The following is an 18,518-nucleotide window of genomic DNA, read 5'->3' as shown; positions in this document are numbered from 1 at the left end:
AAGCCTCCATCTGAGTCTCTGAATGCACCATATTGTACAAGAAGCTTAGCCTTCTCTTCCGCCTATTTGTCTATGGCTCTACTGCAATTAAATGGGTCGGTCAGTTCATTCCCAGTCGAGGCTGACTTTGACTCACTTCTTACGCTAAATTGTTCAGCACCAATAGTCTTCAACGTAAATCAATAAAGCTCAACCAGTAGGTCTATGGAACGGTGACAATTCTTCAGTGTCAGATGGCGGCGTGGACACATGAGGTCGTACTTCACATCGGCCCTGTGCAATCCCGGCAGTCCGTGGCTACTTTGCACCCTCGTGCCCGCACTTGTTTCTGTATTTTCAATTTGCATGCGCCTTGCTCACAATCATCTTCAGAAACAGTTTCTGGGTGAGCCGCAATATACATGTAATGTTTTGTACAAGGCGTGTGATCAGGACCTGCTGATGAGCGCGTCAGAGAACTGGGATTGACCGTAACAGTTGATCGGCTCCAAGCCTCGTTTCAACCTTCAAAGATCCAGTTGGACTGTCAGCGCACGTCTCCTCATGAGCCATTCACTCTGGGTACCAGAAGCTGAACTAAACTGTATAGTGCTGCTCATTGTGACAGCCTTCATCCAGATTTGAAACGTCGCATTTCGGACGCCCAGAGTGGTATAAATCGCTTTTACAGCTTGATTCTATACGTAGAGCGGCGATTTCCAGTACATGTTTTCCCGGATCCAGCTTTCTTGACACACTCTCAGGAAGGTTTCCAACAAATTTACATGGATTGAGAGTCGGTTGTGGCACATAAAATGAAAACTAAAAATAGCCACATACGGATTAATGCACGTGAGAATGATCGATCACTTTCGTTCCGTCGCTCCGCCATCTATGTAATTCTTTTTCCTCACTTGATCTCCTTGCATTGACCTCTTACCTTGCCCAGATTAATCGCTCAAAGAGTTTGAGCTCTTGAGCCTCAGATTTCAAGGTTAAAACTGGCGGAGAGCACAATAGACTTCTACCAGTTGCTCGAGGTGCCTAGAGATGCATCACCCGCCGTTCTCAAGGCCGCGTACCATCGCGCTCTTCTAAAGTCCCACCCCGACAAACGCGCCACACACGATCCTACCAATGGTGTTGAAATCTCTCTAATCAAACAGGCGTATGCCGTATTATCAGATAGCCAGCTTCGAGACGCCCACGATGCCACGCTTGATCAAAAATCGTCGAGCACGACGCCTCGTCCCGCACAAGTAATCTCTCTGGAAGAGTTTCAAGACGAATCCTCTTCTGTCACACCAGAAGACGCGGAAGAGGGCCCATGGAGATATTCATGCCGCTGTGGAGGCTGGTACCGGATAACAGTACCCCAGATGGAAAATGGCGACCATCTTATCGCCTGCAACAGCTGTTCAGAAGTCGTTTGGGTGGGATACGAGTTAGCTGATCACGAAACGTAGCCCCCATTTTACTATATACATGTATAGACGTGAATGGCTGTAGTTATAATACATTAATAAACACTACGAGTAAACTAAAGGTGATTTACTATAGCTTTTATAAAACACACTCATTCATGAATCACTCCTAAACATACATATCGTCGTCACTATCATTCGCTAAATGCTGATGTTCTACTCCTCGAGCAAGTTCATCATCCTCAATGACGATGGCATCTTCTCGTTTTCTATTCCACAGATTGAATAGCGATTCGCGAAGTTCCCTCCCAAGTGCGTGCGCAAGAGGCAAAGGAACCGCGTTTCCAATCTGTCGATGGATCTAACGGCGATGTTTAGTATTCTGTTTGTTTGTCATAGCACGTTCACAGTACTTACAGTCACTACATTCAACTTTCCAATTGTTTTAAACACGAAACTGTCCGGAAATCCTTGGGACCTTGCCAATTCTCGGACGGTAACCATCCTATGGCACTGTAACAGTGAAATAAGAACGTTATTCAGGCATAATATATACATCCAAAATTACCCAAGGATTTAAAACTTGACATTGCTTTGCCGTTGGGTCGACATTTGTAACAGTGGTGGGGAAGACCTTGTTTTGATCAAGGCGCCCATACAGACCTGGAAACATTCTCGATAAGTCATAGTCCAGAGAAGCAAATTAAAGCCAAGGTTCACCTCGAATATAATTCCGTCTACCCACAGACGATGTAGGATCTGCAATTTGCCATTCATATCTATCGGCTGGTAAACCTGTTCCCAAATGGTCAGCGCAACACAACAACCAAAAATGCCCTAAACTGACTCATATAATCTGCTCCAGCTTTCAAGGGGATACACAGTACCCTGACGTTGGTAATCGTCAACCTATAAGAATGTTTAAAATTACAAGTCATCTTACCGTTCCACCTTTCTTGGCAATAAGCACCGTGTATAATGCTGTATATCAATTGTTTCCTTGAGACGGGCCTGCTTTTGATATCTCGTCTTAGGATCGATATGGTATCCAATTTTTCCCGAGAACCCAGAATATGTGTCCTTGACGTTGCAATCCACAGCAGCAACTTCACGCGCGCGTCTTCGCCTTGCATCTTTCCTTTTTTTATCTTCCGTATCGGGTGATGGATGTTTCCTAAACGATTCCAGATATTCAAAATTTAAATAACAAATAAAATAGAACAAGTTACGCAACCAGTCAAACCTAGGCAAATCGCCAATGGCATCTTTTATGGTTACACACCGATTGCGCGCTGTTCCATGTGCCATTCTAATAGGTGCAATGACATCTAGCTTATCAGCAAATTTGATGCTGAGGCTGGTTGAGTCCGGAAAGTCATGTGTTGGTTGTGGTATTGCAGGAAGCACCTGCCCAGTTTTGGCAGCGACCAGGAAGAAGCGAACCCTTCGCTGTGGAGTTCCGTAGTGTGCAGCTTGCAATAATGCAAATTGGAACTGATAACTATAGGCCAAATTAATAGACAGACAAATGGATATTTAACGGCCTTACTGCATGTCAATCAGCGATCGAAGGAGGAGCTTTACTCCACCCATATCCACATCCCCAGATAATCCATATTCATTTTCATGGGTCGCCCTCAAAGAGAATCGCAAAAATCCCGGGACATTTTCAAAATATGCAAAGTCCGGTGAGTAGTAATCAAGATAAGAAAGTGTGGTTAGAATTAAATTGCTTTTTGGGTCATCTGCGTTCTTGTAGATATTCAACGTCGAATGACTCTGGCTATTTGGATATTTAGTAAACCAAGCCCAAGGTTAGAGGGGTGGACAAACCAGGGGAAACCTGCCGTAATGACTTTGATGTCTCCAGGTTTCGGTGGAGCTGAAATGGGAGTCTTATTGTCATATATTTGCTTTGGAATTTCTATATCATGTTTCAATTGTGATTTCACAGCATAGCGGAGTATTTCATTGGCGCATTGATTGTACACTGTTGTTTCTGGAGAATTGATCCTGGTGTTTATTTAGAGAATATTGAACAGTGTAGAAATCAATAACATACGCAAATGTCCTGGCTGCGCTCGGCGCAATCTCAACGGCATGAGTAACCTTAAGACATCCACTTCCATCAGCTAGGCCTCGACTGAGTGCACCGACACCCCCAAACAGATCTAATGTGGCCAAGGGCTTCGTTTGCTTAAGGAATTTATATATTCCTTTGCGCTTCTCAAGAATCTCCTTGCAGCATTGACTGCATACTTCGTGCCTTTGCCATCGCGTTTTCTTCCTTTCGTCCCAATGTTTGACAGCGAGGCGAGGGAATGAATAAAGCACGTAAAAGTGATCGTATGAGAGTTCGAGCCAGTCTTCCAAATTTGCACTGGGGTCCTCGAATGATTCACTGCAAGGTACATAAATGACTTGCAGCAACGCAGAGTCCTCTGATACGTCTACTTTAACTGTCTCATCAGTTATGAATAAGTGTCTCTTTGAATAAAGTCAGATTTTGAGGCATGTCCGAAATCGATTATCACATACCTCGTCTCTCAAAACCCCTTCAGGTAAAACTTCGTCATCAAGGTCGGATATACGACCAACCTTCCTCATGGTGACTTTTGCTGTGTCCCGCATGCGAGATGGAAATACGATCTGCGTAATGTAGCCGATGTTGGCAGGTCCTTTTTCGGCACGATACAAGACAAAATCTTCAAGGTGGTACGATACACCAGCGAAAGCAAGCCCGTTGATATTCCCTGCGTTGTCCTTCAGAGGCATGACCGTTTTTTGCATATCAATTTCTTCAAGGAGAGGGCATACAGGGCAGTTATCCGGTGGCCGCTGGCTGTTACACAGTTCAATGCGTTTGGTATCCAGATCTGCAAAAACGCCTGTTTTGATGTCATGCGAGAATCTAAATCTGAGTGAGTATACATGATGTGCGCAAAGATAATCCCTTACTTGCAAAAATATTCGCCTGCTTTCACCTTTGGATCAACCTCGTTCGGCAAGTAATGAACTGTAACCTTCGCTACAATGTGGTTAACCGTGTCATGACCGCACAGATCACTCAGAAACAGCTCTTGTGGGTGTGCTAACTCATTCAGAATTGTTTGTGAACCGTGATTGAACCACTGTACATGCACTTGGTGGCTTTCAGCCATGATATAGATAATTTTCGCAAACCTAGATACTCGTTTCAGCAGAGGTACAAATGAAATAAAGATTAATCTTACCAAAAGAAATGGTCAACACGAGAGCTCTTATCGGGTTGAACCGCTTTTAGCCTGACTTCATCGCCAGCAAGTTTAATCGGGAACAAAACAACATCACCCATCTACAAATAATTGGCATATTCAAGAGGTAGGTAGAGTCACGATCGTCGATCACGCACCTTATATTCTACCCCCTCAATTGTGATTGAGCTATAGTAATCACCACCCACTTTAATGCGATCATCCTTGCGATACGTGATCTTCTTGTTGCCCGCCTTTGCCCTACTGATGAGTTGCCGTAAATTGTGCGCAGCTTTATTTTTGAGAGCCTCAACCTCAGCCTTGTTGACTGGTGGAGGCGGCGGCCCAAGAACCATCATTTCTTCGCGGAACAGTCCCTTTGCGAGTTTTGCAATCCTCGGTGTCACACATGTGGTGTTTTGATTTTCGCTCTTGAGAACAGATATGTCGGGATTTCCTATTAGGTTCTTCGGCTGCTTTCTGACCAAGGGGCGAGTGTTTCTCGGAATCCGTTGTGGTTCGATACTCTGAGGCGCTCTTTGAAGAATAGTCTTAACAAATGGGACGGCCATGATTTTCTTTGCGTGTTCAGACTCTCGTATAATTTCATTGATGTCCACAAGCTTTGTGAAGAGGTGAATCATCTAGGTATACCTGATACTGAGAATGGGCAATAAACTTACATTATCCCAAATATGCTCTTGAACATATGTCCGGCCGAACATATCGACTCGTTTCGTCAATCGATCCAAAAACGACTTGAAATCTTCGTTGGGACGTTTTAGCGCCCTAGAAATAATGATTTGGGCTAGACGCCTTGGAGAATAGAAATGCTCGTAAAACACTTTATAAGAGCTCGATGGCTCCCTAAGAATATACCAGGCACATTCCGTTTCGATATAAAATGGCCTTGTCAGTTGATATCAGTATTCGTGTTATACCTGATCAGAATACGACCAGGGCAACTCACTCGGATTCCTGCGAGTAATCCACCGTGTACCTCATTATAGCGCCCAAATGGACATACTGAGGCTCCTCCTGCTCTTCCTCCTGCCCCTCATCTTCTTCACTCAGGTAATGGGGTTTCACATACCCAGCAGCTTCAAAAGCCCGGTCGATACCATCGTCCTGCTCCAATGCCTCCAAAGTGACCAGCTCGTTTCTACGGCTCGGGTCAAAGATCGTGAACTCGTGCAGTTCCCGAATGGGCTTGTCGTCGTCGCCATCGCTGGGGTCTTCTCCAGTGATGACCAACGTCATGGTCTCTTTAATCGGGTCCTTCAGAGCCTTGTAGTATGCGTCTGTAACCAAAACGTTTACGCGTTTCAGCTTGTGTACAGACGGACATTATCTAGATGAACAACACTACCTTTTGGAAGCTTGTGGCGCTTAGCTTCCTATAACAGCGAGAAAACATCAGTTAAACACAGCACCTACAATCCAATTCAACTTGCCCTGTTGTCCACCACCTCGCCCTTCCTCTTTCCCAAACTGGACGTCGAAGTCACAGAAGAACTCCTCGACTGCTGATGAAACGAAGGAAATGGCTTCGCCACGCCCGAGTCAGACGACACCTCGTCCTCCTTTTCCCCAGGAAAAGAGACTTCAAACGCTGTAGGCCGTCGACGAGGCGGCATGATGGTATCAGGAGCGGTGCAACTTGTTGCAGTTGCTCAGGGAGCCTTTTGTGCTGGGTGCCGTCCCAAACTCGGGGGGTGAGAGAGATCTGATGAGCTCTCCTAGTCAAATGGAGTCGACGATGAATTACTGTAGGGGATAATTTGGGATAATTGTAAGGAGTCGTGGGAACTAGATCGACGCGCTCACTACTGTTAATTGAGGCGGAATGAGGCGCGTGCCAAAAATAAACATGTCGCTATTGCCAATTGCGTCTGGTTTGTCCGCCTCGATAGCCTCTCCATAACGTATGCATCAACGATTACTCTTGATATTATCATATAAATTACTATGCGAACCGTTCACCAAGGAGTAAACTAGCACACCTGGAAAGGTCATGGATTATCTTCCACCCATTTCGTGTATATTGGGATCAAATCGCAAGCCCCAAACACACATTACTATGCAACAAAAAAACACTACATCCTCTGCACGACAGAAAAGGAATGGTCATGTAAAGTCCGGATATCATTTGCGAATGAAAAGTGGGGGGTAAAGCTTTTAAATAATGGGAGAATGTGGCCGGAGGGAGATGAGTAGTGTGATACAGTGTCGTTAATGCGACGTGAGGCGAGGTATGGTTTCATTTGGTACAGTTGGGGACTTGGGACTCTGCCTTGAATGGGTGGCGGCGTAGCAGACCGGAGGGATAAGTGGTATGAGTGAAGGAAAGAACATAAACGATACATATATTCTAAACAAGAGGAATTGGGAAACTTGGTCCAGGATGAAGAAAGAAGCAAAGCCAACATATTACACAGAATGAAGATATCAAAAGGACAAGGTATCACACTTTACTCCGTCAGAGGTACGCCGTTTGAGGTATGGTTATTTTCTGGTCCTGCAAGTGCACCCTCTGGGATTCCAGGGGTAATGGAAGTCCCATCTCCAACTTGGTGGAAATCTACAACGAGGCAAGATTAGCTTTGAGACTGTATACCAACTGAGGAACATACCAAGGATTTCACTGTACATCATGACTTTCCAGGTATCAACTGGTAGATCGGCATCGTTGAAACTCCAATCAAACTTTTCACCGGCGACTGGCTCATCTGTCGGATCATGGTACGGCGCAACGTATTCATGGGCGAGTGATTGGGTTGCATCTATCCGTTTTCTGGGATCAAAGACCAGCATCTTCTCGAGCAGATCGATAGCTAGAGCAAAAGGTAAATGATAGGAGGGGTAGTGAGAGCAATTAACCTACCGTCTGGATCATTGGTGCGAAGCTTTTGATTAAAGGGGATGCGCTCGCGTTTTGGTAGACTCTGGACGAAACGAAGAGTCTGACGGCATAGGAAAATTAGCCCGGGCCGTAGTTATCTGATGGAATGGATTGATTTACATTTTCGCTTGCGATGCTCTCAATGACATCATCGGGAGGTGTGCCCAGCAGCTCTGTGATGATCGAAAATTGGTTGACGTCTAATCGTGGGTGAGCCTAGAAACGCAGCAAAATTTGACCGATGACGTACGGTCTTTTCCTGGGAACAACGGTTTGCCCTCCAACATTTCGGCGAAGATGCATCCTGTACTCCAAATGTCGACGGCAACGTCATATTTCTGCCAAGTGAGCATGATTTCAGGGGCGCGATAGTATCTTGTCGAGACATAGCCAGTCATCTGAGGGTCTTGGATGCGAGCCAAACCGAAATCGCAGATCTACGAAAAGGTTTAGGTGAGAAAGTGAGTGTGACAGAAGAGTGAAGAGAGTAGACCTTTAGATCACAGTTCTCGTTGACAAGAATGTTGCTTGGTTTCTGTGGGCACGTCAGCTTTGTTCGGTTATCGATAATCAGTGGAGCGTACGAGATCGCGGTGTACGACGCCAGCCGAGTGAACATATTTGAGACCGCGCTAGAAAGCGAAAGACCTTAGCGTAAGACTGGGACGGGTAACGGAAGAGATGCACACCAGAATCTGGTACAAGAAATACTGAATAAACTGCTTTTCGAGTGGCCGGGATGTGAGTAGACGGTGGAGATCGGTACCCAAGAGCTCTGTTACAAAGTATCTAGAGGAGAAATGAGATGAACGCTGAGTGAAATCTGGGGCTTGACTGACAGATCTTCGAGCGGGGAGATAAAGACATCGCTGAGGCTGATGATCTAGGACAAAGTGTGAGCATTCATGGATGAGTATATGCAGTGGACGGGTGAAACGGACATTTTCGTGCTGAATATGCTTGAGAAGCTTGAGCTCGCGATATGTGCGCTTGCTGAGGACGGGGGTGCTAAAGGGCTTCATGATCTTCTTTATGGCGACGGATGCGCCTGTGAGCTGGTCTTTGGCGGAGCTGGGGAGGAGATTAGTGGATGAAGGGAGACAAAGATACAACTAAAACACACCAGACAAGACCAAAAGCGCCTGTAGAGAAAAGTCAGCGAACACGCAGAGAAACAGACAGAGCAGACAGACCCATGCCGACTGGCTGTAGGTCGACATAGCGGGTGGTGACCTAGACGGGAGGAGATGAGGAGGGCGATGGGAGAGAGATTGGGGGGTAAGCGTACCTCGAAGGAAGTGCCAAAGATACTAAGCTTTACAAAGGACATGTAGGTGGAGTGGGTGGAGATGGAAGAGGGGACAGCCCGCTGAGCACTTCCTCTTCGCTTTTTGAACCAATGTAGTGGCCTGTGACAAATTCAGTCCCGCCGGACACTGCACAATCTCATTTCCTTCCCAACAGCTCGACCATTGCCCCAATCCTCCCCAGCACACGTACATACCCCCGCTGTCACCACCTCCATACAATGAACTTTTTTGCACGCCCATAGCCTGAGTGGTGAATATCTGGCGCATTTTCGAGGCATTTTCAGAGGGGGAGAGCGAGGGCCCTGCTATGACGTAGGGGGAGAGCGTGGGAGAGTGGGCCAAAAGAGGGATCTGGCACTGCTTCGCCTGTCCTCCCGCTGACCATGTCATTTTTAAGAACATCTCTTGCCAATGTACGTCATTCGCTTCTCTTCCCCTCTAATCTGTCTCTCATTCCCTCCCTTAGCTTGGCCGTCGTGCCTATGCCACCGCCCCTCCCCCTTCAAGGAGCAATCTCCCCGCTGTCCTCCTCACTGCTGGCCTCGCCGCCGGCGCTGCTTATTGGTACCTTGACAGCTCCCAAACTGCCCCCGTCAAGCCCAAGCAGGAGAAAAGCCCCCTCGACCCTCAGAACTTCCAAGACTTTAAGCTCAAAAAGGTCATTCCATACAACCACAACTCGTCAAAGTAGCCGTCTTTCTCTTTTTATTCCGGCTCTTCCCGCTAACTCTTCCTTGCAGATTCGTGTTCGAGCTCCCCAACGATGAGGCCTCGCTTATTCCAGTAGCATCGTGTCTCGTCGTAAAGGCATCTGCCCCAGATGCTCTTAATGACGCAAAGGGAAAGCCTGTTATTCGCCCATACACCCCCGTGTCTGCTCCGGATGCCCCAGGCGAGCTTACCCTTCTCGTCAAGCGCTACGAAAATGGAAACATGTCCAGGCACATCTTTGACCTCAAGGTTAGTATCGTGCCTGCACCATCCCTGCTTTCGCTCATGGAGTTTTAGGAAGGAGACACTCTTGCTATCAAGGGTCCTATCCTCAAGTTCCCCTACAAGGGTTTGTCAATCACACTTTTGCTTTTTTCACCTATTCATTCTCTTCTTAGCAAACGAATTTGATCAAGTCGCTCTGATCGGTGGAGGCAGTGGAATGTACGTTGGTCTAGAAGAGTTTCCTCATGCCATGCAACTTATCCTATTCATATAATCCGCAGCACTCCTCTCTACCAACTCGTCACCCATGCTCTCTCGGACAAGAACAACAAGACAAAGTTCAAGCTCATCTATTCCAACCTCACAGAAAAGGACATTCTCCTTCGCAAAGAATTTGATGCCTTGAAGAAGAAATACCCCGATACCTTTGACGCCGTATACCTCGTCGATACACCAACGGAAGGATGGAAAGGCCCTGTCGGCTACATTAACGCTGACGTCATTAAGCAGCACGTCGGTCCAGCTGACCTCAAGGATAAAGTCAAGGTTTTCGTCTGTGGTGAGTTTGTCTGGCTTTTGACATCTAGTCCAACCTGATATCGTCCCTGTAGGACCTCCTGGACAGGTAGCGTCGATTGCTGGAAAGAAAGCTGGCATGAAGCAGGGTGAGCTCGGTGGAATCCTCAAGGAGCTCGGATACTCGGAAGACCAGGTAAGATTAAGCAGGGCAGCGCTCTTATTTACAAGTGCTGATGATCTACTACGCAATCAGGTCTTCAAGTTCTGATTTACATGGATCGATAAGAGTAGACTGTTTGCCTATTGGGCATTAGTGGATTAAGATTGATTATATGCTGATCTACCCTACTTGATTCTATAGAGTGTGTATCAGCTACTTGCCGAATGATCTAATGACATTGGGTCCAGCCTTTCGAATTGTTGTAGCCAATCCCTTGTGCTTGTCGCCATCGCGAGTGCTTGCGAGGTGTCTATCTTGTGCTGCAAGAGAAGCGTTCGTTTGTATACGCCAGAGTGCTAACGACCTTGTGGACGAACAAGAGCGCTGAGTGCCTCGTGTTGAATATAAATGAGAGAGAGCCTTGTGCCGAACTAGGCAAGTATAGTGACAGGTGATGGGAACATTGAGGGCTTCTTTCCAGAATGGGACAAGGGGAAAGCCATAACAAGACATTACCTTGTTCTGGAGGAGTTGGTGGAGGTTGGATATAAACTGGGCGAACAATGGAGAGTCGACATCCCAGCCGCATCATTGATCTGATACAGGCGCCTCTCACTGTTCGACCAAAGGAGAGAATAAACACCATCGCCAACAACTGCGCGTCAAACATAGACGCCCATCCACGACACCGCAAGTCCAGCCGTGTCCCTGACTGCCTGACGACTTGACTGTTGTCTAGAATTACACCGCGTCGCGTCGCGCCAATTAACACCACATACCCACCGGCTCTTATTATACCCACCACCGCCATGCCCTCCTCCTACCTTTCCCCACCGCCCTCACCCACGTCGGGCTTCTTCCCTACGGGATCAACATCGCCCAATACCCTTATCGGCGTGCAGGGCCAGAACCCGCGCGACATGCACAACATGTACTCGCTGTTCGCCTCGCTGCGCGGGAGCAAAACATCGGCAAGCCAGGAAGGAAAACCATCGCTGAAGCGGCTCTTTTCGCTGTAACATGTCATGTCATTCCATACCCCCCACCACGACGACACTCTTTTATATCCTTATTGCATTATACGAATAGCATAGACTACAATCATTGGCACATGTACAATACCTAAATAGCAATGCCCAGATTGAGGGGCGAAATTTCAAAGACCTATTTTGAGCGTGAAAGGACATGTGATCAGCCTTTTCTCTCTTGACTGTGTATCATTATGCCCCCGCCTGCAAAGTCTGCTCCGTCCATGCCTTCCGACTCCCTCCTCGACACTCCCTACACTCTCGACCTCCTCGCAGAGTACACACACACCCTCGATGCCCTCCCCATTGACCTCTCCCGCAACTTTGCCGACCTCCGCGAGCTCGATGCCGTCCTCTCTTCCTCCGTTCTCTCCATAACAGCAAAGATCCAGAACCTCACCGCCCTCATCGAGGACGGAAAGGCTTCCAAGCAGGACCGTCTCTGGCTCCTCACAGAGATCGCAGAGGAGGCTCAGCGTCTCAAGCTCGGCGGCGAGGACAAGATTCGCGTCGCCTGCCAGGCTGCTGACAATCTCAAAGGCCACTCCACCCATCTCAGACAGCTCGCAGAGCACATCCCCGCGTTCGACGCCTCCGTCATGGACAGGGCAACCGTCTACCCGCACGTCTCTGAGCGTTCGTATATGCCCACAGCCACTACAGAGACCGGCAGGCGCAGGAGAGGTGTCCTGGGCTCTATCATGACCAACCCCGATCCTAGCCCCGCGAAGCGACGAAAGGTCAACCGGGACGACGACGTCGACGTTGGCCCCTCACGCACCCCAAAAAAGGCTGCACATGCAGACAACGCTTCCCGCTCGAGGAACAATGCCAGAGCCAAAAAGTCCGTGCACCCGTTTTCCCCGTGTTGTTGCTTGTTTCTAATTATGCTACCTTACAGGAACGAACGCGCCATCTCCCCCTCCGACTCCCTTGTCTCTGTCACCAACCACCCCGCTCCCCAGATTGCCCACTCCAACTCCCGCAACGGCGCCAGCTCCCGCACAGGCACCGGTGCTGCCAACAACAAACGGGCTCGTGCTGGGGCCGGGAACCACAATAGGAATCCAACTCCGCTTGCTAACGAGGTCTATCCAGCACCCCATGATCCCTCCACCAACAGTTCACGGCGCGGCGGCGCTGCAGCCGACGCCTACAGCATACCGCCCTCCGCATCCCACCCTTCCCTCGCCGTACCGTACCAGAATGGGAACGGCGCGGGACATATGGGCAACGGATACGATGCGCATGGTATTCCCCATATTCCTGGTGTGCAGGATTGGAACATCCCGAGCGCACAGCAGCTAGAGGGTCCCGGTATGCCTGTGGCCCGGAGCGCATCCATCCACTCGAATGCAGCCAGTGTGGCCGTCCTCGGGAACAGTAATGGCGACCGGACAGACGCCGGCGACGTCGATGGAGAAGCGGACGATAACAAGACGTATTGCTTCTGCGATAGGGTCAGCTACGGCGAGATGATCGCCTGCGATGCGAAAGGGTGTGAGAAAGAATGGGTCAGTAGTCCTCTATCTATGTCGCGCTCCCTGGTCCGTATGTTGATCGCTGATGTTAATCCATTTATAGTTCCATCTCGCTTGTATCGGCCTTACGGTACCCCCCGAAGGTCGATGGTTTTGTGATAGCTGCAAGAGCAGGAAAACAGTCAAGAAGCCTGTGCGAGGTGGAAAGCGACGGGCAGGCGGCAACAGGGTCGCTGCTAAAGGCTGACCAGAGATGGTCAAATACAAACACTACGCTCAACACCATCCATCCCCTGCTTCCACTACTTACTACTAATTTAATTATTTATTATCTCGTAACTCTTCATGCTATCAGTATTATTGGGATCATCTCTTTTCTTGTGATAACGAGGGATTTTCTTACTCTGTAAAACGTAAAAATGAGATGGCTCTTTGAGCCACTTTTGAACTGGCGATGTGCATGCATTAAGGTGGTAGTGTATTTTGCACATATATAGGTACAAGGAATCGAATAGAAATAGACAATTCAAAAGTAATGGCTCTCAGCGACGCTTCGAACTCCGAATGTCGTCGAGGCCAGGTGAACTCCTCCGTTTCCTGCTTTTCAAAAACAAACAAAAGTCAGACAAATGCGCGAAAACTAATTACTTGCAAAAAACCATCCATACCGGCTGGATATCCGCTCTTCGGGCTCTCCGCTTGGAGTCCTCCGACTCATGCCGCCTTCCTTGCCCCCTCCATAGTCCAACCCGTCGACAGCAGGCGCATTTCCGTCGCGGTCCTTGTATTTGTTCTGGTTTCGCGGTCCAGTAGGTACGCCTGGAGGGAGCGGCGACGCAGGGCGTACAGGAACAGGAACGGGCGCTAGACAACAAGGCAAATTCAATAAAACGTAGTTTATCATTCGAATGCTATACATACCGTCGCCACCATAGAGGCCACCACGTCCACGTCCTCTGCCTGGGAACCCTCTTGCACGCCCTCCTAATCCAGGTGCGCCACGAGCACGGAAGGGGATAGGCGTTCCGCGTCCACTCGACACCGGCGCGACATTTGACTGCTCCATGACTGGGTATATCTGCTGTGGCATTTGATTTTGTTCCTAGACAAAAGCCAGATAAACTGTCATCCCATAGAGCATTCAATATTAGAAAACATACTACGTACCTGCATGAATTCGCCACCCATGCCCATGTTCATCATGCCAGGGGCATTTGGATTGAACCCATCCTGCATCATATTCACACCGTTGACTTGCTCCGACGGGGCGTTGGTAGGCAATACACCGACACCAACGCCCTGCTGTGCTTGGCCACCGTCCGACATCATACCTTGCATCATTGGGTTGCCCATACCCATCTCCCCATTCATGCCCATGCCCATGGGACCCATCATTGACATATCCATCATAGGCATCATGTTCGCGTTGGCGCCAGCGTTGTTCATCATCGCATTCGCACCCGTCATAACCATCGTACGGATATCCGGAGGGAGCGCAATGAGCTGGTCTTCTGGCATAGCAGAAAACCCCTGCAGGAAAACAAGTTGAAAGGACACGCGAATCGTACCCAGCAGCAGCAGATGCTCACAATGACGTTTGTTTTCAGCACGTTTGCCAAATCACCCAAATCACGGCGTCGATAGCAGTAAGCCTCCCAGGACAACTCGTCGAACCCGTAATTGAACCAATCACTAATATCAGAGCCAGGGCGTCTCCAGGGCTTGTCTGCTAAAGCGCCGAGGTCCAATTCTAATATAGAGCGTCCATCAAACACAGCAGTGACGTCTGGGTCTATGGGAGGGTGAGACGGTGGCGCCTGTGCTACGGGAAGTGTAGATGTATCGACACCGTCATCGACAGCAGCATTTTGCGGTTCTGAAGGTTGTGGGGGCTGGGTGGCTGGGGATGGTTGTGCTTGCACAGGTGTAGGTGTAGCTAGAGTAGTTCCCGAGAAACTTGTATCTGCTTGATTTTGGGAAGGGGTCGCTGAAGGTTGAGGGCCGCCTCGTTGTATTGGTGTATATTCTGTTGTCAATGACGGTTGGGGTGCTGAAGTATCGCGGTCATTTTTGAACACTTGTAAAACGTGCTACATTGTTACCTTTCGTTGGAGCAGGTGTTGACGAAGTAGTTCGTGTGGTTGAAGATTTGTTTTGGTTCCTTTCATGTTTTTCAGCGATCTGTCCTGTAGCCCTGAAGAGACCAACGCTTACCGGAAGTCGAGGGACCGAGCGACAGGCTCCAATATAATTTCGATATCCTATGAAATGCGCATAAGTACAAAACATCGTACGCACCATGCAGCCATACTCACATCATCGCTGTCGTCACCTTGATCTCCTTCATCCTCATCCTCATCCTCCTCCTCTGCTTGCCGTTCCCCAGTCGGCAGGGTGCGATTTACTTCAGGTTCCGGGTCATCATTCTCAAGAAAGTCAGGAAATCCATTCGGCGCTGGTCCTCGCTCCGTAGAAACGCTGAACAAATCGTCATTTCTGTTAAAAGACGAAAATATTGCGCGACAGACAACGACTAGACTCACGATTTGGGCTCTAAAATAGTTCACGCGCGTTTTGGTAAGCACAACAGCTCAAAGTCTTGTTATTCCAAAACAAAAGAACGACATGAAGAAGAAAGAAGTATTGAAAGAAGTTAAGCAATACCCGAGCATTGCCAACCACCACCACTACCCCAGTTGAACGGAAACATATGTGCCCAGCGGAAGCGCCTTACCAGGTGCAGGTTCGGAATAGGTTTGGGACTTTTCGCCGTATAGAAATTCATCATCTTCATCCCTATAAGATTTAGTACACTGTATCAGCACATCACTTTGTATTTAGATGGACGAGACAAACATTTCTCTGTCTGGTCGTTTTGGAGTGAGGTTAATGAGGATATGAGCAGAGGGAGGTGTCACGATAACATGTGACGTCCAGTTCATCTCTTGTTACTCTCACTCTGTTGCCCATTATGGTAAGTACAAGGACGCGGTGCGCAAAAGCGAATCAACTCAAGCCAATATCTGAAGAGAAACGTAGAAAGACAATGCTCAGTACAATAGACGCAAAATCATAATTTGGTTTGAATTGAGTTCTTAGTCCATTGCCCTTGGAGAAGAATTTTTTAAATCACCATACATTGTCCCTCAGAAATTAATCAGAAGTTACAGACTCTTGGATGGCCCTCAGAAGGTAAAGCACAGAATTAATTGCATTGCATAACACAATGAACACGATTATAAGAGTATCTCTATGACGTAGGAGCAGTATCTGACGGTGGTTCTGTAGAATCATCCTCTAAGCCTTTCTTCAATCCTTCCAACGTCCGCGCAAGTCTACCTCCACTCGCCTCACCCAATACAGCAGCTAGTTGGGCAGCAGGAGCGCTGAGCAGTCCCACAATTTGTGCTCTGAGAGTGTCCAGAGCCGGTAATTGCGATACATCCTTGATGTCGTTTGGCAAGAACACCCGGTTTTCGATAATAGCCCCCATCACTTTCAGTTCAGGTATCCGCACCTGCCTCACGCGTTTCATCCTCCGGCCTGGCTGTTCGGGGTCGGCGTTCTTCTGATCAAGTTCTTGTTTGATCTCCTGCTCTGTTTTTGGTGGTTTCGGGGGCACACTACGGTCCATAGCGCGGAGAATGGCATTAAGCTGTGGTGGATGAAGAGATGGAAGAGAGAGGACGGCGAATTTTCCGGCCTGTTTGTTTAACATTTTCTCAACGGCAGCCATGTTGACGTCTGGTATATCTCTGAGTGCTGCTCCGAATATTCCGGTACGCACAACCGTTAATGTCGCTTCGGGAAGCCCAGATGTCGTGGCAGGAAGCAATGAAGGTCCTGGTGAGATCGTAGATGGCATGAACTTCTGAGCGGCGACTGCAATATCTCCCCGAAGTTTCTTTAGCCTCACTGCGGTGAAATCATCATGGTGGAGGATGATCACAGGTGAAGTCGTATTAGCTTTGAGAATCCTTGAGTACCAGTTATACTGGAAGGCTTTCTTGTCTTTGAAGACTCGTGGTACAGCTTTTCCTGGTAGAGGTTTTGGGGCCTTGACCTGTATGGCATAGCTACGCGTCGTTGAAGGTACTCGAGATCGACATATGCCCAGACGTTGAGTGCAGACGGTCTGCATTTTGGCGTATAGAAAGAAAAGTGCGGTCACATGTGGGTGTGGGGTGTCATCAGAAGCTCTTGCCAAATAGATCAAAACTGATGCATCTTCAAGTTTCAAGCTTCAAAGTTCAACTGAAGTACATGCCAAGTTGGTACCAGCTCAACAAAGTTGCCTCAGAGGCATGGCAAAAGGTCAGTGTCGCCGAAATTTATTGACTTTCAAAAAACCAAGTACAATAATATTTCTATGCAACACTAATGATACGAGTCCTTGTCGGGTTCATCTTTTATACAGAATTCCCAAGTTCGGTCTTCTCCTCCATCCCCAGTCGTCCCTTTACCGTGTGCTCTCTCACCTTTGGTCATTCTATGTTCGTAGCCTTTCCAGATATTCCGGTGAAACTGGAACGATCTAAGAAGGGTATACTTTGGATTAGGTTTGGTATTACTGCCATTTTGCACGAGTGGCGGATTCTTCGCTAATCGAGGAACATCCCTAACGTCGAAGAATTAGCGATTATTTAAAATGGTCTTTGAACAACTACCGACCATTGCGTATATGGAATTACATTCCGGAGAGTGATAAGTACAGTTCCGCGCGTAGTAACGTTGTCAGAAGGAACGAAAAATTGTATGGGATTGCCCATTTCGTCAACTTCTTCCACAACGTCTTTGATGGGGTCCATTTCCTCATCCTCATCGTCGTCCCCGCGCTTTTTCTTTCTAGGGGTGTATATAGATGGCACTGGTCCGACTTGTAGCACTTTGGGTGCCGAACGCAAGAATCCCAGGATGAGTATTTGGTTTGATAGGATATTTCTATCCTGGTCCGCAATTCCCTTTCCTGAAAATTCTGAGGTTGAGTTCGGAAGTACAACAAAAAGTGAGTTCAACTCGCCAGCATGCGGAAAATTGAAAACGATGCGGTCCCATTTTCGTCCTTTCAACCGGGGATGTTTTTCCAAACGTGTTCCATCTACACCAAAAATGACCTCCACGCCTTTGGATCTCAAGAAAGAAACGATACCCTCTGCTTCGGGGTATTTGGAGAAGCATTCCTCTTCGGAATCGTATGCAGTCGCTGTCACATTGTTCGGGGGAAGTGATTGCAACTGGATTGGAGCGTCTAGAATTAATGAACGGCTAAACGAAAAATTGCCTTCGCCAATGAGCAGTATTTTGTCTGTGGGATTGAATGGAATTGTGGGACGCAGAGTCTGTGGAATAGCTTTCCCCTTTCCTTTGGTATCTCTTGTGGGGTCCATCCGCGCAGCGTCTCGCCGAGGTTGTTTCCCGGTCATGCGAAAAATCTTTTGCTCAGCAACTTGAGCGGCGTGGGATAACTTTTGTTTGGCCTTTAGTCGAGACTGTTGCGACAGTAGCGCTGATTTGAGACCTTTTCCTGCCTTTCCCATTGTTACTTT

At 48.1% G+C, this 18,518-nt stretch overlaps 8 protein-coding genes across 8 annotated transcripts; 3 read left to right on the top strand and 5 right to left on the bottom strand.

Annotated features, from left to right (window-relative positions):
* Positions 1-794: 794 nt before the first annotated feature.
* On the top strand, positions 795-1,445 carry JR316_0000516 (Diphthamide biosynthesis protein 4; the record flags this gene model as incomplete). Its single annotated transcript, XM_047886330.1, has 2 exons — positions 795-831; positions 1,000-1,445. The coding sequence occupies 2 exons, from the start codon at positions 795-797 to the stop codon at positions 1,443-1,445; spliced, it is 483 nt and encodes a 160-aa protein (XP_047754076.1).
* A 127-nt stretch (positions 1,446-1,572) lies between these two features.
* On the bottom strand, positions 1,573-6,273 carry JR316_0000515 (DNA (cytosine-5)-methyltransferase 1; the record flags this gene model as incomplete). Its single annotated transcript, XM_047886329.1, has 18 exons — positions 1,573-1,764; positions 1,821-1,916; positions 1,972-2,066; positions 2,124-2,198; positions 2,251-2,291; positions 2,347-2,577; positions 2,626-2,904; positions 2,953-3,186; positions 3,237-3,416; positions 3,466-3,890; positions 3,942-4,314; positions 4,362-4,586; positions 4,637-4,737; positions 4,795-5,259; positions 5,320-5,425; positions 5,607-5,937; positions 6,006-6,033; positions 6,211-6,273. 18 exons carry the CDS (start codon positions 6,271-6,273, stop codon positions 1,573-1,575), a joined length of 3,540 nt encoding a protein of 1,179 aa, XP_047754075.1.
* An 834-nt stretch (positions 6,274-7,107) lies between these two features.
* JR316_0000514 (MAPK protein hog1) lies at positions 7,108-8,868 on the bottom strand (the record flags this gene model as incomplete). Its single annotated transcript, XM_047886328.1, has 13 exons — positions 7,108-7,217; positions 7,270-7,470; positions 7,521-7,599; positions 7,659-7,738; positions 7,789-7,975; positions 8,032-8,073; positions 8,123-8,170; positions 8,228-8,327; positions 8,378-8,421; positions 8,480-8,609; positions 8,662-8,680; positions 8,732-8,771; positions 8,827-8,868. 13 exons carry the CDS (start codon positions 8,866-8,868, stop codon positions 7,108-7,110), a joined length of 1,122 nt encoding a protein of 373 aa, XP_047754074.1.
* A 363-nt stretch (positions 8,869-9,231) lies between these two features.
* On the top strand, positions 9,232-10,691 carry JR316_0000513 (NADH-cytochrome b5 reductase 2; the record flags this gene model as incomplete). The annotated part of the gene is made up of 8 exons (XM_047886327.1): positions 9,232-9,261; positions 9,315-9,535; positions 9,589-9,808; positions 9,857-9,908; positions 9,958-10,003; positions 10,066-10,343; positions 10,396-10,496; positions 10,665-10,691. 8 exons carry the CDS (start codon positions 9,232-9,234, stop codon positions 10,689-10,691), a joined length of 975 nt encoding a protein of 324 aa, XP_047754073.1.
* Positions 10,692-11,272: 581 nt separating this feature from the next.
* JR316_0000512 (uncharacterized protein) lies at positions 11,273-11,482 on the top strand (the record flags this gene model as incomplete). The annotated part of the gene is made up of 1 exon (XM_047886326.1): positions 11,273-11,482. One exon carries the CDS (start codon positions 11,273-11,275, stop codon positions 11,480-11,482), a length of 210 nt encoding a protein of 69 aa, XP_047754072.1.
* Positions 11,483-13,514: 2,032 nt separating this feature from the next.
* On the bottom strand, positions 13,515-15,914 carry JR316_0000511 (Pre-mRNA polyadenylation factor fip1; the record flags this gene model as incomplete). The annotated part of the gene is made up of 10 exons (XM_047886325.1): positions 13,515-13,569; positions 13,641-13,836; positions 13,894-14,074; positions 14,140-14,502; positions 14,562-15,022; positions 15,075-15,133; positions 15,187-15,233; positions 15,288-15,468; positions 15,664-15,768; positions 15,829-15,914. 10 exons carry the CDS (start codon positions 15,912-15,914, stop codon positions 13,515-13,517), a joined length of 1,734 nt encoding a protein of 577 aa, XP_047754071.1.
* Positions 15,915-16,222: 308 nt separating this feature from the next.
* Positions 16,223-17,113, bottom strand: JR316_0000510 (uncharacterized protein; the record flags this gene model as incomplete). The annotated part of the gene is made up of 1 exon (XM_047886324.1): positions 16,223-17,113. One exon carries the CDS (start codon positions 17,111-17,113, stop codon positions 16,223-16,225), a length of 891 nt encoding a protein of 296 aa, XP_047754070.1.
* Positions 17,114-17,349: 236 nt separating this feature from the next.
* JR316_0000509 (25S rRNA (uridine-N(3))-methyltransferase) lies at positions 17,350-18,509 on the bottom strand (the record flags this gene model as incomplete). Its single annotated transcript, XM_047886323.1, has 2 exons — positions 17,350-17,590; positions 17,644-18,509. The coding sequence occupies 2 exons, from the start codon at positions 18,507-18,509 to the stop codon at positions 17,350-17,352; spliced, it is 1,107 nt and encodes a 368-aa protein (XP_047754069.1).
* Between the last annotated feature and the right edge of the window lie 9 nt (positions 18,510-18,518).

Source organism: Psilocybe cubensis, chromosome 1 (assembly GCF_017499595.1).
Source record: "Psilocybe cubensis strain MGC-MH-2018 chromosome 1, whole genome shotgun sequence".
NCBI lineage: Eukaryota > Fungi > Basidiomycota > Agaricomycetes > Agaricales > Agrocybaceae > Psilocybe > Psilocybe cubensis.
This window is presented reverse-complemented; position numbering and strand designations above follow the sequence as displayed.